Genomic DNA, 24,942 nt, shown 5'->3' with positions numbered 1-24,942 from the left:
AGCTGACTTAAAAAAAGAGCTGCTTGAAAATATGAAAATTGTAGGGAGACTTGTATGCAATACGACTTAGAAGCAGTAACATTGATGAGCAACAAGGTGGCAACTGCAACCCCGTCCCGTCATACCGTCCATCCGAAGAAGCAAGTGGCTGAACAAGCTTAATGGCGATCTCTACCTTCGTAGATTAGTGGAGACACTTATTGAACGATCAACGGACAAAAAACCAAATACAGTGTTGGTAGGATTAGCGCAACCCGCACCGCTCCTTCGGATTTCCCGTTAGGGTAATCGACAGCCAACTTCTGTGCGTTGCGGGACGCCTCCTCCATCATTCGAAAGACAAGAGGTGGTCCCCGCCTATTGTGCTCATGGATTTAGGATTTATGGATCTATTGTGTCAAGGATGATTGGTGTTGGAAATGTATGTACCTTAAGGTTTCCCTGCTCTTTCGGGAGCAAAAGGTCTTTAAATATTTCTATCTCCACCTTGATGAACACAGTTGAAACAGAGAAAGACGCTTCTCCCGCTCTCTCTTCAAACCAGCTTAAACAACCACAATAGTACAAAAACCGAAAACAATGGCCTTTTATCCCGCATACAGCGCTGTCATCCTCATCCACGGCACACAATCCTCCGACGAAACCAACAACGACGACCTCCACCTTCTCCTCCCGCGCTACTCCTGCGGCGTCGCCCACACCGACTGCGGCAACGGCTACTGCTGCGACGCCGCCCACCAATGCGTGCTGCCCTCCTCCTCCTCCAGCAGCGGCCAAACGCTCTGCCGCCTGCCCGGCTTCTCGACCGCCAACGCCGTCGCCACCTTAGCCAGTGACGCCGCCACCACCGGGTCCGCCACCGCAGCGACGACGACCGACAGCAACACGGCCGCGTCCGTGACGGCGTGCTCGGGCGACGGGGACTACGTCGTCGTTTCGAACGGGGGATACACCAGTTCGACGAACAGCAGTAGCAGTAGTGTATCCCTATCCGCCGGCGCGATCGCGGGGATAGCGGTTGGTGCATTTATCGTCGTGGCGCTCGTGGTAGGCGTCATCGTGTTCCTGCTGTGCGTGCGGAGGAAGAGAAGGAAGAGAAGGGCGGAGAATGCGGCAGCAGCGGCAAGTGTGGCGGGGACTGGCTATGGCAGGCCGCCGCACGTCTACCAGCCCGTACCTGATGGAGGTGGGACAGCACCGCTGGAAATGTACGCTGGCAGTAACGTGAAGAAGATGCAAGACCGGGTGCCTGGCAGGGCGGAAATGATGGGTGACATGGCACAGAGGCCAGCGGTACAGGAGTTGCCGGGGGATGAAGTGACGCGGCCAGTGGAGTTGCATTCGGGCGCGGAGAAGAAGGGGTCCTATTGAGATGAGCATGGAACTTGGAGAGAACCGGGAAAGTAACTGTGGCGGTTGCTGTGTTTCTCTAAACCTGATAATCAGTAAAAGGCCAATCCAAGAAAAAGAAAGACCCTGTGCGGTACGTCGAAAGATGCGAAGGTTTGTCTGGACCCAATGCTCTCATTATCTATTAACCTTTTACCCAACGGGCTAGCGAGCGAGTGGGGTGGATGAATGCGCGCTGGTCAAACACGCTCCTCCAGAAAGGGAAAGAGAGAACGAAAGGCACAAAAGCCAACCTTTTAACAAACGCCATGTCGCAGCAAAACTACAGTAACGGAAATAAATATACGAATGCCATTTCGTCCATTCATCTCAACATCCATCATGCATGAGAATGAGAGACAGGGGAACTTTTGTACCTCATCAAACAACCGCACTGCACTCCGCCACAATTTATCTAAGGAATATCGAACATCGGCTTCAGCTTCTTGATCAACGCCCACTCGTCCATGGTGACGTCGGCTCTGAAGAACTCCTTGAGCGTGTCGATGCTCTGGCGCGAGATCAAACTGTACAAGGTATCCTTCTCCTCGAGGTGACGACCATACAGCGGCTGGTTGGGACCTTCGATCTTGACCGCGACCGACGGCTGACCCTTCTTGCAGACAGCGATCTGCTTGTGATCACGCTCGATCGACTGCACGCGACCAAGTTGGATGATTTCCTTCTGTTTGGTGACGGGGTTTTCCTTGATGGCGCAGATGGGCGTGAGAAGCTTGAGGTTTCCTTCGATGACATCGACACCGACGACGATGGGGTCCTTCTTGTTGAAGACGGCGACAGGACGGAGCACGCAGGGGAAGACAGCGAGCATCTTGCTCTCCTCCTTGCGCTGCTCCTCCAGCTCCTTCATGTGAGCCGTGAAAGAGTCGAACAGGTGGTAAATGATGTCCGCCTCGAAAATCTTGATGCCGTTCTGGTCTGCATATTCGCGCGCTTCCTTGTCGACACGCACGTCGAAACAGAGCATGACAGCGTATTCCTTAGCCTTTTCAAGCATGATACCACACTGCATGACATCACGCTTGAACACAGGACCAATCGAAATGTTGGCGACGGGAATCTTAGACACGCGCAAGAACTCGAGAAGGGCTTCCAGCGAACCAAGAGTAGACGCCTGGACACTGACACCACGGCCGGTCTTGGAGATGCGCGACAGGAGGTTCTCAAGATCACCCATAACCTATTCACTGTTAGCATTCTGATTTTGGTAGAGTAAGATCGTGCAGCTTACCTCTTCTTCCAGGTCCTCTTCATCGTCGTCAGGGCCAACGACCATGAGACGCGAACCGGCAACAGCGTTGTCAAGACCTTCAGCAGCAATCTTGATACCCATGGCGGCCTTGATCGTCTTGTTGTGCACGTACTGCGACTTGATACGCAGTTCCTTCATCTCCGCCGGTGTTAGGAGAGCACGAATGTTCGTTGATATGGCTCCTTGTGTACCGCAAAGAACGATTCGGTCACCTTCATTCAGCACACCGTTGGACAGGATGACATCGATGGTGGTACCAAGACCTTCGACGACCTTAACCTCGAGAACCGTCGCCTCGACCTCCGAAAGGTACATCAGGCTGTTGGTCATACGTTCCTGGGTCAAAGTGGTGATGAGCTTAAGCATGTCGGGGATACCCTCACCCGTGTGGGCGGACGTGGGCACGAGAGAGACGTAGCGGGCCATGGACTTGTTCTCGTAGAACAGCTCAGAGTTGAAACCCTGCTCGGCAAAGGCCACCTTGGTCTTTTCGAGACGGTCTCTGAACTCGTTCTGGACAGCCTTGTTCTGGAAGGACAAACTCTCGCGGAAACCGTTGTTGTCGATCTTCTTCCAACCGTAAAGACGGTCGATCTTGTTGAGTGCGACGATGAACGGAGTCTTCTTGTCACGCAGCAGTCTCATAGATTCAAGAGTTTGAGGCTCAAGACCGTGCATGATATCAACGACGAGAATGGCGATGTTGCAGAGGGAGGAACCACGAGATCGGAGGTTAGTGAAAGACTCGTGACCAGGCGTGTCAATGACGAGGAGACCGGGGATCTTGAACTCGAACGAGCCATCCTTGTTGACAACGTTCGTCTTCTTCTTCAACGCGTCAACAGGGAAGTAAGTGGCACCAATCTGTTGCGTGATACCACCGGCTTCGCCTTCTTGGACGTTTGTTTGACGAATCTTGTCAAGCAACTTGGTCTTACCAGTATCGACGTGTCCAAGAATACAGCAAATAGGGGAGCGGAGGTCGTCCTTTGACCGGGCGGCGAGGGCAGCCTCGTGCTGTTGCTTACGGCGCTCTGCAGCTGCAGCCTTACGAGCAGCCTCGGCCTTCTCGGCGGCAGTCATTTCCTCTTCATCCGAGGACTCGTCCTCGGAATCTTCCTCAGACTCGGATTCGGAATCCGCAGCCTTCTTGCCGTTGGGCTTGCCGTTCGCCGCAGCGGGCTTGGCATCTTCCTCGTCGGAGGGAGCGTCCCAGCTGTCCTTGACGCCGTCCATGTTGACGCCCTCCTCCTTATCGGCAAGGGCCTCCCAGTCATCAAGGTCATCCTCTTCTTCGGCCTTCTTAGCCTCAGCTTCCTTCTTGGCCTTCTCGGCCTCCTCGGCGGCCTTCTTCTCTTGTTCCTCCTTGAGCTTGAGTTCTTCGAGCTTCTTGCGAGCCTCCTCCTCGGCCTTTTCGTCGACCTTGGGCGTCTCCGCAGGGGCCTGCTTCTTGCCCTTCTTCTTCTTGTCGTAGACGGGCTTCTTCTTAGCTTCAGGATCCTCAAGACCGGCAACCTTGGCGCCGCTGGCGATCATCTGCTTCATACGGAGCTCGGCCTGTCTTTGCGCTTCCTTCTGGGCCTTGGTCATGTATTTGCCCTCGCGCTTGAGCTGCTCGATCTTCTCCTTCTCCTTCTGCTTCTTGAGAGCTCTGGCCTCGGCCTTCTTCTGCTCTTCCTCCTCGGCCAGGCGCTCCTCCTCCTCGATACGCTTCTTCTCTTCCGCGAGCAGGCGGGCTTGCTCCTCCTCGAGACGTTTCCTCTCTTCCTGCTGCTTCTGAAGAGCGAGGAGGGCCGGGTTGAGCTTCTTCTTCTTACCACCCGCGGCAGGCTTCTCGGGCTCCGGGGCAGGAGCATCCTCAGTCTTCGACTCAGCAACCTTCGCGGGCTCGGCCTTGGGAGCGGGCGGGGGCGCAGCGGTCTTCTTCTTAGCAGCCTGCTCCTTCTTCCGCTGCTTTTCGCGCTCCTTCTTCTCCTTTTCCTTTTCCTTCTTCGACTTCATGCGGCCCGCGCCCTCGTCCTCCTCGTCGGCCTCCTTCTCCGGCTGCTTCTTCTGCTGCTGCTGCTGCTTGCCGCCCTTGCCCTTCTTCACGGGGCCGAAGAGGTCATCGTCGTCCATGTTGGCCTCCTCGGGCGCCTTGGCAGCGAGGTCCTCCTGCTGCGGGGTCTGCACGCCGCTCGCATCGCCAGAGCCGGGCGCTTCCTCGCCCTCGACGAAGTCGTTGACGACCTTGCCCTTCTTGGCACGCTTGCCCTTGTTCTTGCGCAGGGCGGCCATCAGACCGCCGCCGCCGCCCGTCTCTTCCTCGTCCTCGACGGCATCCTTGGCGGCCTCTTCCTGCTTCGCTGCCTCAGTGGCCGCGGCTATCGGGTCGATGGTCTCGCCCAGCTCGGCCTCCCAGTCGTCTTGCTGGGCCTTCTTGCCGCCCTTCTTCTTCGGAGGCATTGTGGTCGGTGGGTGCGTGTGTGGGGCGGAGGTGAGGTTGCCTAGGTGGCGTAGGTGCAGACGTGTGGTGTCCGGATCGTCGTCAGCGAGGTGGACGAACGGTCGACGGGTGCGGAAACGCTGCGGCTCTGCCGAGGTTTTTGTGATGGGCTGTCGACGAGCGAGCGGGTCGCAGGCAGGCAAGCTAAAGCTCTTTCTCTTACGCCCGAGGTGTGCGTACGAGAAGGCAGCGGCGGTGCCTGGGAGAAGGAATCAAAAAAGAGTGCGACGAGACAATTAAGGTCGTGCAGCTCTCCGGTGTTCCCGATGGACGACGGATCGGAAGTCCTTTTGACAGCGGGTGGCGAGGTGGGAATTTCTCGTGGGTCGTGGTGACGGCAAGGCAAGGTCGGATTAAGTGCCACAGTGCGCCCCATTTCGGCGGGGATGCCTGACTCAGTGTGCGCTCTCACCCCAGCGCTTCCGCCTTTGAATCCTTCTTTCAAAGGCCAAGACTATAGCCAATGGCATTCCAGGCTCCGTCAAGTCGGTCACCCATGATGGCGATCACTTTTCATGTTGAAAGAGCCCATCTGCGCACTATGCGCTTGCTTTGCGACCCGCAGGTGCTCTCATACGGTGCTTTTGCCTTTGCGTATCAACCGTACCTGGCGAACAATACCTGTGCGGCTTTGTCTGCTCAGTGACGAACCGTGACAGCCATATGACGCCGCTGTAGTCTCATAATCCGATCGTGGTCCTCTCAATGACATTTCTCCCTCAACAGAATTCCTAAATTCAGGTGCTTTGGCCGGCAACAATTTTCGCTTCTTGTGATTTGGTGGCCACCAAACCCGCCAACCATCCTGCGCGTACTTCTTCTTGTTCTACGACTCGTAGCTGTAGATATAGGATCTATCTCCTAGTCCATATAAGCCTGCACAAACGAAGTGCATCTATGGAACACCAGTCTAATTACTGCTACTGGTGTTTTGATTCTCATACTTGTGCAAGGCATACCCCGCATAACTTGCCGAACAAGCCGTGAGGACATAGATATCAGGGCCCTTTGAGCATTTCCGTAGTCTTGCTCAAACTCCCCGCGTTCTAGCCTTTTCGCTCTCCTGGATAGCAATGCTCCCCGGGTTGATCACACATGTTGTAGTCTTGCGAATCTCTGAGCAACGTGATCATACTGGCACACTTCATAACAAATCAGAGAAGGCGTTCCACGTGTTTGGTATGATACAGTTGCTCGGCCGCTTCTTCGTCTGATAGCGGTCTTTGTCCACCCTTCTTTTACCTCATACATCGTTTCCATCTCCATGCTAGAACAAGTAAGCAGATAATACACCCCGCCTTTAGATGCCATGCCTGCCCTTGTCCCGAGACATTCCAAATATGATTTCCATAGAAGTGAAATTCGCTTTTCCTTTTACACGACAATCTCACCCGGATCCACCATATTCGGCACCCACTTCTTGCCCTCCTTCTTGAGTTCCTCCGTTTCACTGGGCTTTGTGACGTCCAGTGGGCTATAAAGGTACCAACTCTTCAACGCAGCAACCGCAGCCCTGAACCTGGCCTCCTCAAGACTCGCGCCTGGGCCCTCTCCCAACTTGTCTCGCCCGCTGTACACACCAACCACAAACACCGGATGTCTGCTGCCACGGCCCGTCTCGGCGAGCAGGCGGGCAACAGGGGCCTCGAAACCCTCACGGGCGCACAGTCTGGACAGGTCGCGGGTGGGCTCCGTGAAGTTGAACAGCTGGGAGAGGTCAAGATGGCGGCTGAGGAAGTGGGCCTGGATGAAGTTCTGCGCGGCGGCGCGGCCGGCGTGCGCGTACACGGCGCCGACGACGGCGCGCACGAAGCCGGCAGAGGCCTGCTCGAGCGTCGCCGCTTGCCTGCTGAGCGGCTCCTTGGTCATGGCCCGCCCGCGCAGCTCGCCGAACGCGTCGTCGTACACAACCCGCGACGACATGCCGCGGCGCCAACCCAACCCCCGGTTCTCGTTCGGCCGGTTGCCCTGCCGCCGGAAGGGCAGGAACTCGGTGTCCGGCTCGAAGTGTGTGAATTGGAGCAGGCCCGGGTCGACCTCGCCGCCGGGGGCCGCCGCCGTCTCGACACCCCATTCGCGCGTGACGGTGGTGAGCGCGGCGTCTCCGACGTAGGCCTGCATGCCGGAGAGCAAGACGGGCATGGGGATGCGTGGGTAGGTGCATATGATGTGCTCGCTGGTGTATAGGCCCAGCAGATCACTGCCGAGCGTTGCCAGCGCGGCATTGTTGAAGTCCGGGTTCGAGTCGGCCGACGGATCGACGAGTGCGCGGGCAAGCGTTTCGAGAGGCATTCGCGGCGGCAGCGACAGACGGGCGTGGAGAGCAGCGAGCTTGGCCGAGTCTCGTGCCGCGGATATCGGGGGAGACGGAAGTGACTCGAGTTCTACTGGCTCTGGCTCAATTGAGCCCGGAGCCTCCACGGGGTCAAGGGGCTCATTGGGCGTGGTGGACGAGTCGGTGGACTGTAACCGGACGAAGGGTATTTGGCGGCATTGAGGCTGGAAGTGCTGCTGTTGCTGCTGAAGGATAGGGCACTGCGGGCGTGGTCGTGCGAGGCGCGTTAGGACGCGGGCGCTGCCCAACCTTTCTACCCGCAAACGCTTCATGGACGGCAGACGAGGGAGGAAAAAGCCGGCGGTAAGGATGGGGCACCGCTCGGACGCGATGGGTGGGCGTGGTTGCTGGTCAATTAATGTAGTCCTCCAAAATTTCCTCAGACACAGCTCGCCCGACTTCGACGAGCGGCAGAACGCAAGTGCACGGCCTAGCGTATGTTCCGATGTGCGATTTACAGTTTAGCGCCAAGAGATCTGCTTATGTGTGCAGGTATTGTTACGCGACACCCGACCGCGACTGCCTCTCACATCGACCTACCCGCTCCCACCAAGGTCGAGCTCCCATCCGCACACCACCCTCGAGAGAGCTCCAGACGCTCGCCCGCCGCACCCCGACCCCAATCGCATACCGTACATCTCACTGCACACCATGGGTGGAGGTGGAAAGGTTCCGTATGTGCCACCCAATCGCATCCCTCGTATAATCAGCAATGCGCATCCCATCCGGCAGCAGGACAAACGCTGAAGGAATTCTTCCCGTCACAGGTACCCCAAGCACGTCTGGTCCCCGGCCGGTGGCTGGTACTCGCAGCCGAAGAATTGGAAGGGGAACACAGCGGTCATGGGCGGTGTTGTCGTTGGCATAACCGGCATGTTCTGGTACATCAGTGCGCAGAGGGAGCAGCGGACCAAGTTCCCTGAGCCTGGCAGGTTCTACCCTAGCAGAAAGTACAGTCCACCTCGTTGCGGAGTACCAATGAACACATCGCTGACGCGTGCATCGCAGCTGGAGCAAGCAGATCATTGAGCACGAGCGCAACCAGGCGCAGGAATCATAGACGCGGGCACAAAGAATTAAGGATTTCAGGGCGCAATTCGATCGAACTTCACACAATGGCGACGTGACGGCTGCAAATATTACAAGCTCTGGCATTGATCGCAAGGCACATGCGTTTACTCAACAGTTATCAGGTGGCAGCCGCGCGCCTTTTCCGGATATCCGGTTATACCAGAACAAATGGGTATCAACGATTGTCTATTAGTATCTATGGCATTTCTCATAAAAGAAAGGATCCTGGAACAGTAGCCGGTCCTACATCCAAGGCTGCAATCCTTACCTTCAGTCACTTTCCAGCCTTCCGATTCTTTCTTTGAACTCCCTCAGTCTGTCCTCTACTCTAGTACCGTTCCATCTCTCTCCTTTCTCGGTATCTCCCTTCTCCAGAACGGGCATACCGACCTGCTCGATTGTGTAACTGGCAGCAATGCTCCCCCAGATGGCAGCCTCTTCGACATTCTCTACGCCCGGCGTGTTGCCTCCACGCACCAAGCCAACGGCCAACCCTCCCAGAAATCCATTGCCTCCGCCAGTAGGATCGACGACAGCTTCCGAAGACGTGTGGAAAGCTGGCAGCCAAGTCTTCTGCTCCCGCGAAGCGACATAGCAGCCGTCTTTCCCGCACCTTACCACTACCGCTCCATTTCCCTTTGCTCCCACACCTGAGTCCAGCCATTTTTCTGTGCATTCCTGCACCGCGGCTTTATCCACATCCCCCTCGGGAGTGACGGTACTGCGTCCAAAATACCCACCTAGCTCGCCATGGTTTGGACTCACAACATCGACGTACCGCAGCGCCTGGAGGCACTCGTCGTAATCCTCGGGCGTGCACAAATCAGGCACGGGCTCCCAGATGAAGAGCGGCGGGTTGACCCACCGATCGGGGGCCAGGCATTTGCGCTTGAAGAGGATGTTGGTGACCAGGTCGACGCAACGCGTCGGCGAGCAGATCAGATGGTAAGATTTGGAAAGGAGTAGCTCCGGCGTGAGAGCGTCATGGTCGATGCGGATCTTCTCCGTCATGTATTTGAAAGCTGAATGAAAAAGGTCAGGGCGATGAGAAACATGGTGACGTAATAACTGTTGGGAAAGGCGCCGTAACTATGGGGGGTGTGAAACGTTTCGGCTTTAAAGAGCAGAGGCTAAGACTGTATGGTCTGGTGCCTGAAAGAACGGGTATAAGGCGAAGGAAATAGACCGAGACATGGACAACCAAGAAAAATCGGACGCTTTGGATATCAAAGAACAAAGCCAGAGAAAATTGAAAAGGAAAGAGAAATCGGCATGGTGGAGGTCGTCGTTCTGTTGTGGTCTTCTTGGCGCACGAGCTCCAGAAGTGGGAGAGGGAGCACGTGAAGGATGAAATGACAGCAAGTTGCGGTGAGAAGGAAAAATTGTGATCTTACCTCGATGTTCATTGTCGCCGTAGCCGTTCCAGCCTCTGGTGGTCAGCCGGTGAGGGGTTTCTCTGAGTAGACAGCTGGTGTCCCAGTGCTTGATCGTCTCGCGGACCTGGTCAGGAAAATCGGAGCCGCAGTCGACGATCCAACCGACAGAGCGCGAAAGCGGCGGAGGAGACATGATGCGAGCGCCGATGGCAGAGTAGGCACCGGCACCGCCGACGACATCTTTGACGGGGGGTTTGGGCGGCTTGAACTCAATGTCGTCTGTACACGGCGCTCTCAGAAGCTGCTCTGGTCGAGAATTTCTGTTTTGGGCTTAACGGTTGCATCGTACCCAGAATGAACATGCCAAGCGACACAAAGTCGATGGTGACATCTTCGTCGTCGGCCATGATGTACAAAAGGGCGTCGAGGAGGACGTGCAAAGGGAGGCCGGGCACTGCGGTATAGGTGTGCTCTCGGAGCACCCTGGCGTAATCTTCTGGCGAGGCGGCGTACTGCTGCATAGATGGGGGTTTCTGTGCAGCTTGCTTGCAGCGGAACGGGAGCAGGCGAAGCCACAGGCCACTGGTCGCACAGCACCGGCCCCATGCACCCTAGGCGGCCTGGCGGCCCAGCACGGCCCAGCGCAACGTGCGGCCAGGAGAGCGACCAAGCTGGGCGCACTCTGATGCCTCAACCCCAGCCTGACTCGGACACCTCACCGCGGATCGCACTGCTCCCTCACGCTCGTTCAACGTGTCACGCCGACTTCTTTGACCCCAATCTTCAAAACAGCGTCTCGGAGCCAGACCCTGGACGCGCGCGGAACCGGCCTAGACCTCCTGCAGCCGGCGCCTGGCATCACGCCCTCACCCTCGACCCCCCAAGTCCCGCCGACCCGCGCTCGCCGCGAGCTCCCAGTTGCTGCCCGCAAGCTCCAGCATCAGCGCCTACCTCGCCTCGCCTCCCAACTGCCCTTGCTAGCACCTGCAGCAATAGCGATCCCCGCCATTGCCCATCATGGCACAGAACAACATGCATAACCTGACCACCCTGATCAAACGGTAACTCTGCACTCCAACATGGCTCAGCACGACAAAGACCCGCTGCTCTACCGCCTCTCGTCGCCCGTTCAAGTCCCGGACGACGCGCTGACAAAGCTCGCCCTTAGGCTGGAGGCCGCCACCTCCCGATTGGAGGACATTGCCTCGTCCACTTTCGAGAAGCCCTCCGCCCTCGATGCTGCCCCCGGTGCGCAAAGTATCGCCGCTGCTCAAGCTCCCGCCCGAGCTTCTGCGCCGCCCGCGGCTCCTGGCGCGCCGCCCGCGCCCTCCAAGGCCGACGTCCCTCCCATGCTTGCAGCCTTCGACGCGCTCCTGGACAATGAGCTGAAGCATTTCGTGGACCTGAGCAAGCAGCTCGGCGGGCCTATCGCGGAGCAGGTATGCGCTGCGAAACCCACGGCAATGGACTTTTACTGAAACAGATTCCAGGCATCAGCGCTCTCCGACGCCTTCGCCGCCCAGCGTCAGTTCCTCCAGGTCACGACGCTTGCGAAAAAGCCCGATATGTCTTCTCCGGTCTTCCTGGAGGTTCTGAAGGACCTGCAGGGCGCAATTGAGCGAGTCGACCAGGTCAAGCAAATTACGAGGGATCCGGAGATCAAGAACCACTTGACCATGGTCGGCGACGGTGTTGGCGTACTCGGATGGGTCACCATGGACTCGAAGCCTGGCGATGTTGCCGGTGAGCTTTTCGGAGGTGCGCAGATGTACGGCAACAAGGTGTTGAAGGATTACAAGGACAAGTACGTGCAGCAGATTGGTATGGCACCGGATAAGTGACTAACGAGCGTTCAGGGACCGTTCTCACGTCGAATGGGTCCAATCTTTCTACGCGCTCTTCAAAGCCCTTGTTCTCTACATCAAGAACAACCACACCAAGGGCGTCCAGTGGAACGCGAGTGGCATCGATGCCTCCGAAGCAATTCGTCAGGTCAAATCGGAAGGCACCAATGGCGCTCCAGCAGCGCCCGCACCGCCCGCTGGTGGTGCTCCCCCGCCCCCTCCTCCGCCGCCGCTTCCTACGTTCGATAACATTCCTCCTCCGCCGGGCCCGGCACCAGCTGGCAAGGGTTCTGGTGGCGCCGACATGGGAGCCGTCTTTGAGCAGCTTAACAGGGGAGAGGCAGTTACTTCTGGTCTACGAAAGGTCGATCCCAGCCAGATGACGCACAAGAACCCGAATTTGCGCGCAAACTCGACTGTCCCCGACCGCAAGGACAGCATTGGCTCTAGGGGCAAGTCACCCGCTCCGGGTAAGAAGCCCAAGCCGGAAAGTATGCGTACGAAGAAGCCGCCGAAGATGGAGCTTGATGGCAACAAGTGGATTATCGTGAGTCATGTCCCGAGCCTTTAAAGATCGACGCCTAGGCGAGTACGGCCAGCCGCTCTAACCACCATCACTACAGGAAAACTACGAGGAGCATCCCGAGCCGTTGGTGATTGAGGCCACCATCGTCCAGTCCATCCTCATCACGAAGTGCAAGAAGACCACGATCCAGATCAAGGGCAAGGCCAACGCTATCTCCATCGATAACAGCCCTCGCGCCTCAATCGTTCTGGACTCGCTTGTCTCGTCAATTGATATCATCAAATGTCCCAACTTCGCGCTGCAGGTGCTCGGCACTTTGCCCACGATCCTTCTTGACCAGGTTGATAGCGCCGCCATTTACCTTGGCCCGGAGAGCTTAGGCACCGAAATCATCAGCAGCAAGTGCTCCAGCATCAACATCAACCTCCCGCCCGCGGGTGAGGAAGAAGATTACACGGAGCATCCTGTGCCCGAGCAGTTCAAGACTTACGTCAAGGATGGCAAGTTGGTCAGCGAGATTGTGGAGCACGCCGGTTAGACGTCGGGAGTAGTGCTGTAATGTCACGAGAGCAAGAAAGACGGTTCGCGCTAGAGTCCGGGAATGTGTATGAGGTATGAATGGAAAATGCATGGGCTGGGGCGAGGCGTTGGGTAAGTTTGGAGACACCTTTGCGTTTGCAAACCTGCCGCTGCTGCTGCTTTGTATGAGAAGGAGATTTCTATATAGCGTAGACGATGAACCTCTTCTTGTATAAATCAACCCTGTTGGGCATCTACCGCAACTTTACGTTATATGTGCTCGTGATTCATCATTTGTAAGAACTAACCAGATGCAAGTTTGTTTGCAAGAAGCTCTTCACATGGGCGAGAAGAAGAGATATAAACAACATAGAAGCTATTGTCCGGACGGGATGTATCATTGTTAATTTCACATTTACATCTAGGTGATAGATAACTTCAACCACCCATAAGACAAGCGAAAAGAAAATTCATACCAGCCGTTCGTTGTTTAGCTGCAGCATCCCTCCTCCCTCCTCCTTTCTCCGAAAAAGACAAAAAACTATGCCTTTGGCACAGAAACAGGCTCTTCGAGGACCGCCTGTTTTTTCCTCGTTACACCCACCCAGCCGTACCCCACCCTCGCATGTGGCGGCCAAGTCACGGCTTAAGCAGGGAGGGCGTCTGCGTCAACTCCCCACTCGTTACCGAACTCGGCCGGGCTAATGATGGGGGTGCTGGCTCGTGGAATATATGTATATTCGACCGCACGAGTAACGGGTCCTCGACGGATGATGATGGGTTGCACGAGCACGTGGAGGTCGGGCTCGTGAGACTGATTGGGCGTGGCGCATGCAAGCTTGGTCTGCAGGTGTTGGTTGCATATGGCTGGATGCCCAACGGCTGTATGCCTCGTGCACGAAGCGTGATCATCCTCTGGCTGGGCTATATAAATGTCCTTGGGCCCGACTGTTTTTAGCTCCAAATCAGCATGGCACAGTCGTGGCTTTATGCGGATCGATATGGTTCACTGTCTGCCTGTTCTGGCTTGTCTGTGCCGAGAAACCAAGAATGCAATCTGTGGCATAACTGTTCGGGAGGCTTGTGCTGTCGCTGTTTAGTATATCGCCCACGTTTCGAGTTTTGTTTGGGAGCCGAAGAAGATAAAGTGAGGGGTGTGGACAGCAGCATCAATGAATGGTGCCGGAGAACTGCATGTTTGGTTAATGCTCAGGAAAAATATTGGTTGGATGATGGACCGCATCCGATGGTGGTGACCTCGTCAGAAGTAACCTAAGCCCAGGGCCAAGTGGTGGTGACGATTCTATGAACAAAAACCCCCTCCACTCACAGTGGGCAGTGTCTGACCTTCCTGTGGTTTCCCCAATAACTGCACGACGAGTGACTCTGAATTGTGAGAATGAAGTTGCTCTTTTATACCACCAAGTACTGAAGGTCGAAAAATTGGGCACCGGGCCCACGTGCTCTGAATGATGATAGGTAGTCACTTGGATCTGAACATCACGGCATAGACGCAAAGCACAGGCATACGACGGACTACGTGCATCCTGCCTCCGTAAGCACGAGGAGAGGAACTGTATCACACGGCATCGCTTCCACGCTGACACACTTCTGTCATGTGGAAGCTCAATTTCATGCCGCGTTCATTCCTGCTCCCGAACGCTATTAAAAACTTACCGTTGAGCAATGATTTCTCTCTCCAACGAAGACAGTTGCACTGGCGCATATGATTACGCCTTGGTGATGATGGCAGACTCTTGGGTGGGTACCTTTCGCCAAACTCCCGTGGCCTTCTTGATGGTTGTAAGCGTGGAAGTGGGGTGTTGCTACAGGCAGCTATGAACGCACATCAAGAGCACTAAGTATTGGTGAGCTCCGTCATAGACGAGGTGATGCTGAGGTGCAGCAACAAGTTGCAGAGCTGTTCAGCAACATGTCGTTCTAAAGTAGAAGTGAAGTCAGAGGGGCATATTAACGTAAAAGGAGAGGTGTTGGATCACAATGAATGTAAAGGAGGCCCAGCCAGGAAGTAGTCGTCATCAAGCGGAAAAGTTTGTTGTCCAGTAGTAGAGTTTTAAACGTCTGGTCTCCGTCATGGTCGAAAATCCTGAGTAGCATAAATACTTTTATATAGAAGCCCCGACATCAATATCAGCAGCACTACATTACTTCATCCCATGACCCATTAACCATGCCCTCCCAACAATTACGCATGCACGTTCACCAACCCACAAAAGCCCCAGCTTCAACGCCCCATCACGCAACGACAAAACTCCCCGTCAACCTCACATCCTCAACGCTCGCCGCGACGTACACCTTAAACTCGCCCCTCGGCAGCACCCACCCCTGGCTCGCGACATCCCACACACTGAGGTCGCGCCTTGTCAGCGGGAATTCCACCTCGCCGCTCTCACCAGGCTCCAGCGGCACCTTGGCGAAGCCGCGCAGCTGCTTCGTGGGAGTGTCGGCATGCGGGATGCTCAGGTACAGCTGGACGACCTCAGCGGCCGCGTACTCGGCGCCTGTGTTCGTCACGGTCGCAGTGACGGTGGCCAGCGTCTCCCACAGGCTCTCGAGACCGCCTTCGACGATCGCGCCTTCCGGCGCCGCCTCGGGGGGCGAAGTGGCGGAAGTGAGCGAAGCGGAGAGGTTGCCGTACTCGAAAGTCGTGTACGACAGGCCGAAGCCGAAGGGGAAGCGCGGCGCGATGCCCTCCTTCTCGAAGTAGCGGTAGTCGAGGTACAGGCCCTCGGTGAAGTCGGCCTGCGTGTAGTAATTCGACGTGGCGTCGGCGCGGACGGGCGCGAGGAGGGCGCCGTAGTCGGCCTCGGCCTTGGCCACGGTGTAGTGCAGCTTGCCCGACGGAGCGGCGTCGCCGTAGACGAGCGCGGCGAGGGCGCGGCCGCTGTCCTGGCCCGGCAGGTGCGCGTAGATGACGGCGGTGACGTTGGGGTGCTCGATCCACGCGTCGACGAGGCGGATGCCGGCGTTGTGGATGACGACGATGGTGTTGGTGCAGTTGGCGGCGACGTTGGTGATGAGCGTGTCCGAGTAGGCGTCGGTCAGGCGCGTGCGGTCGAAGCCCTCGGTGGCGAAGGCGTTGATGAGGACGAGGCACGCGTCCGAGCCCGCGTCGATGCTCGGGTTCTGCGAGCTGAAGTCCCAGAACAGCTGCGTGTTGTCCTGCTGGGCGCGCTGGGAGAAGGCTTCGAAGGGGGAGCTGAGGTAGGGCGGCGTCGCTGCTCCGCTGCCGCCGCCGCTGATCAGCGTGCCGCCGTAGGCTGCTTGCGGGATGTCGTCGTCCGAGAGGCCGCCGGAGAAGAAGGTGCTGATGTCGTCGCTGGAGATGTTGAGGCTGTTGAAGCCCAGCACCCACCTGCTGAAGCCGGGTTCTGGGTTCTGCGACGCTGGTGCGGGAGCGTCGTAGCCGAATATGGACACGATCTGGGGAGACTTCAGGGGGAGGGCGTTGTTGGTGTTCTTGACCAAAACGTGGCCTTCAACAGCACCTTGGTAGATGGTATCCCTGTTGTCTGGTGACAAAGCGCTGACCTTCTGGTCGTCGTGTGGAGCTGTCAGATCGTATGGAATGCCAGTGCCCGGCTCGAAGTGAGCAAGCTTATACCACGTAGCAACGATACTGCCATCACTAGTCAGAATATCGCCAAAGACTTGCTGGTAGCTTGTAGACTTACCGTTTAGCCATGTCATCGAGCCTGGACTGGGCAAAGGTTCCGTTATCAACAGCAGTGGTAAGGTTTCCATCCCAGTATACCGAGTTCGGCATGGCCATGTCCAAGCCAGCGTCTGCGCTTGCGATTCCGGTGTGCTGCGCACCCCAGTCGCTCACGACAAAGCCTTGGAAGCCCAATTCATCTTTCAGAAGGCCATTGAGAGTCTTGCTGTTTTGACCTGCAGGCCAGTCAGTTGAGTGTATCTCCTCGGAAGATAACCATTACGTACACCCGTATGAATTGTTGACTCTCTGGTAGGAGCACATGATGGTTCCTATTCGATATCTTAGTGTATCGCACTATAGCGTTGATACCGGGGTGGATGCATACCTGCGCCTGCCTTGACCACATCTTGGAACGGCCAGAGGTATAGCTCATGCATTGTCCTGTCATCGATGTTCGAAGACACCGAGGCATTCCCCGTTGCCGTTGTAGGGTTGCGGTTCGTTTCTTGTTCATTGCCAATGAAGTGTTTGGCCGAGACGGCTACGTTCTCCTGGACGCCAATGACAGTGTCGGCGTTCAGTACACCGCAGAGATACGGATCAACCGAGAATCCTTCCTGCGAGGTGTAAGCAAAAAACATGTTAAGCAAAGCGGAATTCTACACAGCTCACTCACCCAATTGCGTCCACCCAGCACGGTCCGTCCCAACGGACCCATGACAGGCCCAAGCCACACATTCACTGCCCACACACCAGTCAGCCTTAGCCGCCACGAAACAACCAAGAAGAACTCAATCACAACTACTCACCTCCCTTCGCCTTCGACTCTATCCCAATCGCCCTGCCACGCGCCTTGGCGAGGTCCCTATTCCACGACGCGGCGACGGAGATTCCCGACGCGAAGCCGCTGACGAACTCGGTGCCGCGTATGCCCGCGGGCCCGTCGTTGAGGCAGAGCCCGGGGAACCCCACGCGCGGCGCCGACCCCGACACGCCGCTGCAGCCGCTCGCCGTCGTGCTGAAGCCGAACGTCAGGTTCTGCTTTTCCTCGTTCGTCATCTGCCCGACCAGCTCGGCCGCTTGGGCGTACGCGGAGGCCCAGTCGCCCGTGCCCGTGGCTTCGGCTGTTGGTGTGCGGAAATGTGTAAGCTATAGGCTGTATGTGGGGAGTGGGGGAACAATTGGAATGGGTCGGGGCACTTACGGCTGGGGTAGACGGGAGGGGAGCGGTTGTAGGACCAGAAGAGCTCCTGCTCCTCAATTGTTTCAGCAGACGCTGGGACATCCTGGCCTGTCGTCGTCGCCGGGAGCAGTAAAGCGAGAGCGAGTAGCGTGACAAGCGGGAGACGAGAAAGCGCGGCCATTGTGAATGTTTGAGTGACCGGATTCGACGGCCGTTTGTCTCTCTCTGCAGCCTGAGGTTCAAAAGTACACCGAAAAGCCCCTCTTTATAGCTACAGCTCTCAGAGTCATGGCCGGGAAGCTGCTGTGCAATACCCCTCTTTCCCACCTTGCCAAAAAAACACGGCGTCACCTGGGCTCGCGGTGCCCGTGCAACCAACCCACTCGTCAGTTGAGGAAAGCGGAGCCACAGGCCGACGTCACGTCACCGCGTTTGTGTGTGGTATCCCTCGGGTGGCGTTCTGTCTGTTCCCCGCAAAAGCTTCCCCAAGCTTTTCTTTCCTCCGTACAAGAAAGCCAGTCAAGAGCGATGGCGCAACGGTCACACGCTACTTCCCGCTTACCCGATTCGGCAACCACCGGTGATCGGGGTTGGGAAGTTCCGAAGGCCGCGGGGATTAGGAAGTGTGGGTTTTTCGGTTCTTTGCCCAGCTACAGCTACTTTGGCTGTGGATCGTGTTGGTTTTTGCCGGTACGTATCCCAGTACTCCGCAATTGCCGACCCCGCATTTTGTGTGCCTTTTCGCTGAAATAGCCGCAACGCGTTAGCCCCACGGCTCCTATCCGCTCTTTCTTGTTCTCGGCGCGGCTGAAATACAGCCACCATCTTGTTTAGGCGAACATTTGCCGGTCGTCTTGCGGGAGAGTGGAGCGGCAGTTCGCTGGGTCACCTTACCGGCATGTCAAGTCACGGTCTGGTCACTCGCACGTGGTTCGAGAAGACAGGCAACTATTCCGTCACACCCCCTCCTTCACCGAGTCACATACTCGTAAATCGGCCGTGGTATTGCGCCGAGGGCGCTTGCTTTTGCCTTTTGAAGCATTATTTCCTCTTTTCTGGCACATCTGCGGCATGGCACCACCGGGACCAGTCTATTGGAGTTCGGTTGCGTCTGGTGGCTTGAGAAAAAAGTTGTGAAGGCGTGTGGAGAGATTTCTGATTGGCAAGAGGGCCCGGGCTTCTCCTCACCGGCTGAAGAAGTAGAGCCCGTGATGCATGAAAGCACACCTTCAACATTGGAAAAGCAGATGCTTGATGCATAACCGTCAATACCAAGACTTGGAAGTTTGCGTATTCGTACCGGCACGAATACTCTCCTCTTGCTTAAGGCTGCAGTTCGACGTTGCCGAGCTCGGACAAGGCTGGTGAAGCCAATCCTTATACAAGGGGAGCAATCAGGCTGAATGGATAAAGCACACAAAGGTCTGGGCTCTGTCTTTACATTTTTAATTTTTTGTTCAATTGAAAATTAAGCACGAGCCAAATGTTAACGTACTACAACAGAGCATACGTAAGCTCAACATGTCCCTTCATCGTCATTACATTTTCCTCGATCCATTCCAATTAACCCATTCGTCACGGTCACAAAGGACGTTCACTCATTACCATCTCTTGTTCAAATTTCCTCCACCTAGCACTTCCGAACGAACAAACCGATAGGGCTAGGGTTCCAATCCTGGAACCACTCGAAGCTCAGATCCCCGCCCTGCGCACACATCTCATACGCGATCGTCTGGCCCGCCTGGCACTCAGCAGTCGCAACAACAAACCGCGTACCAGCAGCAATGTCAAAACCACCAAAGTCCTGCTTCTTCGCAGGCACGCTATCCCACGCCGTCGCCTGGTCAGCGGGCGCATCCAGCAGCGCGAACGAGACCTTGCCGCCGCTGGCGGGCGTCAGGTCGTAGTCGGACGTCTCCAGCTCGTCCTTGTGCGGCAGCAGGAAGACGGCGCTGCAGGTGCTGCCGGCGTACGACTGCGGGATGTCGAAGTTGAAGAGCGTGCAGACTTGGGGCGAGGTGTTGACTCGGCCGTTGTACTGCGTGCCGTACGACTGTGAGGGCGTCGAAGCGTTGACCGGCACGATTAGGTGCGGGTACTGGTAGTCACCGGCGAGGTCGGTGGGGCAGGCGGAGCTGGAGGGGGTCGAGGGGGTTCCGCCGGCTGTGGAGGTGACGCTGTAGACTGAGGTGGCCGTCTGCGTGTGGGACGTGGTGTACGTCATAGTCGTAGCCGGCGGCGATTCAACCGGCGGAAGGGTGGACGCATAGGAGCTCACGACCGGGGCGGGAGTGCTGGCTGCCGGAGGAGCGCTGGACTCGGAAGTCGGGCACGTGGTCGTGTAGTGCGTTTGGGTCATGGTAGTGACGACCTCAGGCGAGCTGGCGACCGGAGTGCTCGGTGCCGGAGGAGCGCTGCTGGGCGAGACTGGGACGGGAGTGGATGCAGCGGGGGTGGAAGGCTGACCACCACCGGAAGCGCACTTGCCACCCTCAGTGCTCAGAGTGATCTTGACGCACTTGTCCTGGTCATCGACGGGCTCGGTGTAGATGTTGTATTCGCCGTCGTCAGCGGGGCAGGCGTAGAACTGGTTGTCACCCTTGTAGGTGACTTGACCATTCTCGCCGACCGAGAAGCCAGTGGTAGGGGATGCTCCCTCATCGCATTGGAACTGCGTCGTCGGAGGCGTGAGGATGCAGCCACGGCCGTTGGAGTCGGTGATTCCACCGTTGTTGAGGCAGTAAGTGGCCGCCTGGTAACCGCCACCGACGCGGTTCTGGCCATCGCTAAGCTGGCCAACGCTTCCAGACGCACCACCGGACGCGGTGAGCTGGAAGCAACAGTCCGAGCGCTTGAGGGCGACGGCTGAGGCGCCCAGGGTGAAGGCGAGCGGCGAAAGGGCGTACTTCATCATGAGATTAATGATTGGGAAGAGGAAAGATGACGAGCGATGGACCGTTGATCGTGAAGATTCGAAACGACAATTGCAAGAGGCATACTTATAACTCTGGAAATTGGTTGGGCCACAGCAAACGTCAGTTTCCATCGACGGTGAGCCACTGACGAAGTCTTCTGGCACTTGCGCTGCAGTAAACTATTGTCTCCACTGATGGGATGGTCAGGTAACAGCAATGTGCCTGATTGGCAGGAGAGCTGGGGAAACGATGGTTCCACATGGCTCCGAGCCGCATCTGACAGGAACAGGCAGCGAATGGGCTGCAGTGTGCGAGGTTCAAGCGAAGATCTGTCGCGGGATTTTCAGGCACTAATGCTCAGGAGATGACGTTAAGCTCGCGAAGGCGTCCGGATCGCGACGAGGATCGACGGCACGACAGGCGTTTATTTTGACGACTCCACACTTCTGCCTTCTATTCTGGGCTGCAGCTGCCTTCTGTGGAGAAGAGAAGACGCTCCGCACCGCCGGAAGCCGAGTGCCATCGAATGAGGAGTGTTGCCAGAAGCTCATTGACAGCGGTGACACATGCGGACGGCTAATGGCTGAACAATTGATCGTCTTGCCCGGTTACACGTCAGTGGTGGTCGAGGCTGGGAGAGTGGTTCTTCCTCGCGTAGATGCGAACGGACCACTTTGCTTGACGTAGTCTGATATCATATCACGTGCCGGCCCAGCTGCCCGACGCGTGTTGCGACCGACACTTTGAGCATCTTTCTTGGCAAGAAATATGAAATGAAAGGACTTCTCCCGTACGCGTCCACGGCCGTGTTGTTGCCACCCGCCGGAACACCCGAAAACACCGTTTCTACAGTACAACAATTTTGGCCTCCTGGTGAAAAGCAAAGAGAAGCGGGCGCAATTGCAATCCAAAAAGTCTAGAGCGATCTCAGGATCTTGAACGCGGCGATCTGTTAGGTAAATGATGGAGAACCCCGCATTCGATACCTCCGCTTCATCCGCTCGATCATGAGACCGCAGAAGCCTGGATTGCACCTACCCCGAGCTTTCTCCTGAGCTCAAGAACAGTAAAAGTCGCAACTAACCAAGACATGGAAGTTCTGTGGGAGATCGAAAGGTACACCGCATGCGATTGCGGAGAAGGCGGCCACACCGGTCTGGATCCCCGCAGCAAAAGCGGATAACCATTAGCACTAGCATCAAAGACGAGGGCCAGAGCCGACTTACCCTTCGTTGCCGTTCACACGAACCACCATCACTCATCGACCTTCGGCTTCACCAGCATCCTGACCCCCTTACTGTTGGGGTCAACAGCGGGTAAGAACTCATCATGATGATACCTGCGCGTCACCCACCTTGTCAGCCATCACGCTACCAGGCAAAAGATTCCCCAGAAAAAAAAAAAAAAGAAGCGGGGAAAGGGAGGGAGAAAGAAAGACCACACATACTTAACATCATGCACCCCACACCCCTCGGCCAACTCCAGCCGATCCCCAAACCACCTCACCCACATCGCCAACCCCAGATACAACTCCGCCTGCGCCAAATTCATCCCAACGCACTGCCTACTCCCCTTCGAAAAACTGAGCAGATACCCCTCCAACCTCCTATCCCTCTTCCCGTCCTCATCCAGCCACCTCTCCGGCCAGTACTCCCGACTGTTCACAAAAACCCGCTCGTCGTGGTGCACGTGGTACGCGCTCATGCCGACGGGGGTCCCCGGCGGGATGCTCCACGTCTTGCCGCGGTGCGGCGACTGCGGCTCGTCGTCGGTCAGCACCAGCGTTTCGGTTTCTGCGATGCGCGCCAGGCGCGTTACGACGCCGTAGCCGAGCCGCAGGCCCTCGAGCACGCATGCGGAGAGGTAGGGCAGTTGCTCGAGCGTCGCCCACGAAGGCAGGTCGGCCGGGCTGGAGTCGGGCGTGGCGGGGATGGCTTCGAAGAGCTCGGCGCGCAGGCGGGAGAGGGCACGCGGGTTGCTGAGGAGGTAGGTGAGGTTGGTCGTGATGCCTGTTGCACGGAAGGAGAGGGCCGAAGTGGTTAGCTTGGGAGCGTGTACCGTGGGAAAGTGTACTGTGGGTGAACAAGTGCGGTTGAGGGTAAAAAAAAAAAAACGCACTCCAAGACACGGTCTCGATGCCTGCTTGCACCATGACTTGAGCCTCGCGACTGAGGCGCTCCGTCTCCTTCTCCGGTTCCGGCATGTTGCTGTTGAGGATCTCGGTGAAGACGGTGGCGCGGGTGGATTCGCTGGGCTTGAAGGTGCCGTCGGCAATGTCTTTTTTGAGCTTGCGGACTTGGGTGCGGATGTCCTGCATTTGCCAAACGCCAGTCAACACACACATCGACTCAATGGCAAAAGGGGGGGGGGGGGGGGATTTGACGGGAACGTACGACCCGGTATGCCCTCCACAACTCCATGTCGGGGTTCATCCACTCAATGACCCAGCTACAACCTTGTAGTCAGCATCCTGACCATGCGTTTTCTCCCTGGTTATGAACCTACGTCGGGAGACTGTAGAACAGTTTCTGATAGAGCGGAAAGTGCCTGAACGGGACCGCGCTACCCAAACCCTTGTGTATGGCATTGTATAAACTCTTCTTCATGGTCGGATCGTCGAGAAACCCGTAGCTTTGACCGAAGCAGTACTCGGTGATGACGTCGGTCGCGAAGCACGAGATGGCATCGACGACGGGCAACGGCCTGCCCGTCCCAGCCCACGTCTCGACGTTCTTGTAGAGCTTGACGATGTTTTGCTTGATGAGTGGCTCGAGCTTCATCACCATGGGCCTGGAGAAGAGGCGCTGGAGCGGTGCACGCCGGGTACGGTGGAGGTCATGAGTCAGGGAACCGAAGTATGTCTGCAAGGACGGTCAGTAATACCACCTGGAGATCGTTGCAACCGATGCATATCTTACGCCATCGAAGCTGGGGCGAAGTTAGCGAATGACAAACATTGCTTTTTTGGCCTGAACTCACTCAAAGGGCGCTGTAAACCAAGAAGATATTCCGCGCTTGGAGTTCCACGAATAAAGTGTGTCAATAAACTTGGGGTCTCGAACATGAAGCTCATCCGGGTTGATGCGAATGATTGGGCCTGGTACATGGGATCATCATTGGCGTCATGTTCACTCTCTGGAGCGTGACGTTGCAGATAAGTACCTACCATATTTGTCATGAAGCTTCGATAGTGTTTCCGTGTATTCCCCAAATCTAACAAAATCATGGTAGGTCTCATACCAGTACGTCAATCCCGCCAGCTTGGGTCCTGGAAACTTTGCGATCGGATGGAAGAAAAGGCGGTAAATCGCGCGGCACAGGATCCACAGCGCCAGAGGCAAAGCGAGTGCTAGGTAAGGATGCTGAGCGAGGAAGCCTGGGAGTGGAGCCTCCACAGGCAGCGTTATTTTTGCAGGGACTCTCATGATGGGCGACAGCTGCAGCACAATCGATCAAAACGAGAAGCTGGCATGCAGGACTGAGTCGAGATGCGACCTCTCTCAAGATATATGAGAGCATTTCACACAGCCCCCGCTCTCTATGACGAGATTTTCCTCTATCATTCCCTTGATCAAGGTTCCAAATCCGCCGCTAACTTGATGACTCCATTCCATCCGTATTCTGAGGTTGCACAGAGATGCTGACTGAGGGTCCATTGCAGCCAATGTCAAGGCACGAAATTTCCAATCGCCCACTTTCCAACATCATATGTTGAGGATGGCCTAGGGTTGCCTGGAGCGGGCATGCTGCTGACATGCATTGTCACAAAAAGTAAATTAAGTATGGTGGATGTAGGGCTGGCGAAAGTGGGTTTTTGACGCGTTTGGTGGGGTGTACGTGGGTCCGACTCAAGAGAATCGCCTTGGATACGATGCGACAGGCCAATAGCAAACGGTAAAATGAAAGCCGAGAGATGTACCGCGCATTTGATCCCTTCAGGTTGATACTGCACAGCCGGCGGCCCGCTCCGTATTGGTATGGTGTAGTTTCTTGATCCGGATGCACGCCACTGCCGCCGGGAGCCGATCGCGGAGAATTTTCCCCACGCGGTGTGATGGGTACACCAACACGAGGGTTTAGGCAGCGGGAGCCGAGGGTATCCCTGCATTTTCTTGATGAGGAAGCAGTACGCAGATATTAGGGTGTAGTCGAGTATAGCATTCTTGCCCTAACGTATAACAATAAGTGTTACACCAAGCCAACCAAGGAGACGCAAAGACGGAGCACAAAACCTGCTTGACGTAAAAAGGGTACATGATCTAGGCGCGAATGGAAATAATGCCGAGAGATGCCGCCCGTGGGGAGTTATACAGTATCCGAGAAAACATTACGTGTTGCGCAGCGAAG

The 24,942-nt window shown here is 56.4% G+C and overlaps 9 protein-coding genes across 9 annotated transcripts; 3 read left to right on the top strand and 6 right to left on the bottom strand.

Annotated features, from left to right (window-relative positions):
• Nucleotides 1–579: 579 nt before the first annotated feature.
• Nucleotides 580–1,371, top strand: LTHEOB_10283 (uncharacterized protein; the record flags this gene model as incomplete). Its single annotated transcript, XM_035506911.1, has 1 exon — nt 580–1,371. One exon carries the CDS (start codon nt 580–582, stop codon nt 1,369–1,371), a length of 792 nt encoding a protein of 263 aa, XP_035368052.1.
• A 433-nt stretch (nt 1,372–1,804) lies between these two features.
• On the bottom strand, nt 1,805–5,107 carry LTHEOB_10282 (Eukaryotic translation initiation factor 5; the record flags this gene model as incomplete). The annotated part of the gene is made up of 2 exons (XM_035506910.1): nt 1,805–2,590; nt 2,642–5,107. The coding sequence occupies 2 exons, from the start codon at nt 5,105–5,107 to the stop codon at nt 1,805–1,807; spliced, it is 3,252 nt and encodes a 1,083-aa protein (XP_035368051.1).
• Nucleotides 5,108–6,521: 1,414 nt separating this feature from the next.
• On the bottom strand, nt 6,522–7,754 carry LTHEOB_10281 (60s ribosomal protein l3; the record flags this gene model as incomplete). The annotated part of the gene is made up of 1 exon (XM_035506909.1): nt 6,522–7,754. One exon carries the CDS (start codon nt 7,752–7,754, stop codon nt 6,522–6,524), a length of 1,233 nt encoding a protein of 410 aa, XP_035368050.1.
• Nucleotides 7,755–8,133: 379 nt separating this feature from the next.
• On the top strand, nt 8,134–8,542 carry LTHEOB_10280 (uncharacterized protein; the record flags this gene model as incomplete). The annotated part of the gene is made up of 3 exons (XM_035506908.1): nt 8,134–8,156; nt 8,250–8,432; nt 8,491–8,542. 3 exons carry the CDS (start codon nt 8,134–8,136, stop codon nt 8,540–8,542), a joined length of 258 nt encoding a protein of 85 aa, XP_035368049.1.
• A 281-nt stretch (nt 8,543–8,823) lies between these two features.
• On the bottom strand, nt 8,824–10,450 carry LTHEOB_10279 (Carbohydrate/purine kinase; the record flags this gene model as incomplete). The annotated part of the gene is made up of 3 exons (XM_035506906.1): nt 8,824–9,575; nt 9,948–10,208; nt 10,279–10,450. 3 exons carry the CDS (start codon nt 10,448–10,450, stop codon nt 8,824–8,826), a joined length of 1,185 nt encoding a protein of 394 aa, XP_035368048.1.
• Nucleotides 10,451–11,008: 558 nt separating this feature from the next.
• On the top strand, nt 11,009–12,837 carry LTHEOB_10278 (Adenylyl cyclase-associated protein; the record flags this gene model as incomplete). Its single annotated transcript, XM_035506905.1, has 4 exons — nt 11,009–11,368; nt 11,420–11,733; nt 11,786–12,320; nt 12,397–12,837. 4 exons carry the CDS (start codon nt 11,009–11,011, stop codon nt 12,835–12,837), a joined length of 1,650 nt encoding a protein of 549 aa, XP_035368047.1.
• A 2,237-nt stretch (nt 12,838–15,074) lies between these two features.
• LTHEOB_10277 (Beta-glucosidase m) lies at nt 15,075–17,861 on the bottom strand (the record flags this gene model as incomplete). The annotated part of the gene is made up of 7 exons (XM_035506904.1): nt 15,075–16,458; nt 16,514–16,730; nt 16,782–16,826; nt 16,883–17,114; nt 17,174–17,238; nt 17,307–17,621; nt 17,702–17,861. The coding sequence occupies 7 exons, from the start codon at nt 17,859–17,861 to the stop codon at nt 15,075–15,077; spliced, it is 2,418 nt and encodes an 805-aa protein (XP_035368046.1).
• Nucleotides 17,862–19,310: 1,449 nt separating this feature from the next.
• Nucleotides 19,311–20,594, bottom strand: LTHEOB_10276 (GPI anchored cell wall protein; the record flags this gene model as incomplete). Its single annotated transcript, XM_035506903.1, has 1 exon — nt 19,311–20,594. The coding sequence occupies one exon, from the start codon at nt 20,592–20,594 to the stop codon at nt 19,311–19,313; it is 1,284 nt and encodes a 427-aa protein (XP_035368045.1).
• A 1,255-nt stretch (nt 20,595–21,849) lies between these two features.
• Nucleotides 21,850–24,020, bottom strand: LTHEOB_10275 (Cytochrome p450; the record flags this gene model as incomplete). The annotated part of the gene is made up of 8 exons (XM_035506902.1): nt 21,850–21,892; nt 22,106–22,604; nt 22,714–22,906; nt 22,989–23,043; nt 23,101–23,456; nt 23,514–23,523; nt 23,575–23,692; nt 23,762–24,020. The coding sequence occupies 8 exons, from the start codon at nt 24,018–24,020 to the stop codon at nt 21,850–21,852; spliced, it is 1,533 nt and encodes a 510-aa protein (XP_035368044.1).
• Between the last annotated feature and the right edge of the window lie 922 nt (nt 24,021–24,942).

This window comes from Lasiodiplodia theobromae (assembly GCF_012971845.1).
Source record: "Lasiodiplodia theobromae strain AM2As chromosome Unknown scaffold_37, whole genome shotgun sequence".
Taxonomy (NCBI): Eukaryota; Fungi; Ascomycota; class Dothideomycetes; order Botryosphaeriales; family Botryosphaeriaceae; genus Lasiodiplodia; species Lasiodiplodia theobromae.
Note: the sequence above shows the minus strand (reverse complement) of the source record. Positions and strands in the feature narration are given on the sequence as shown.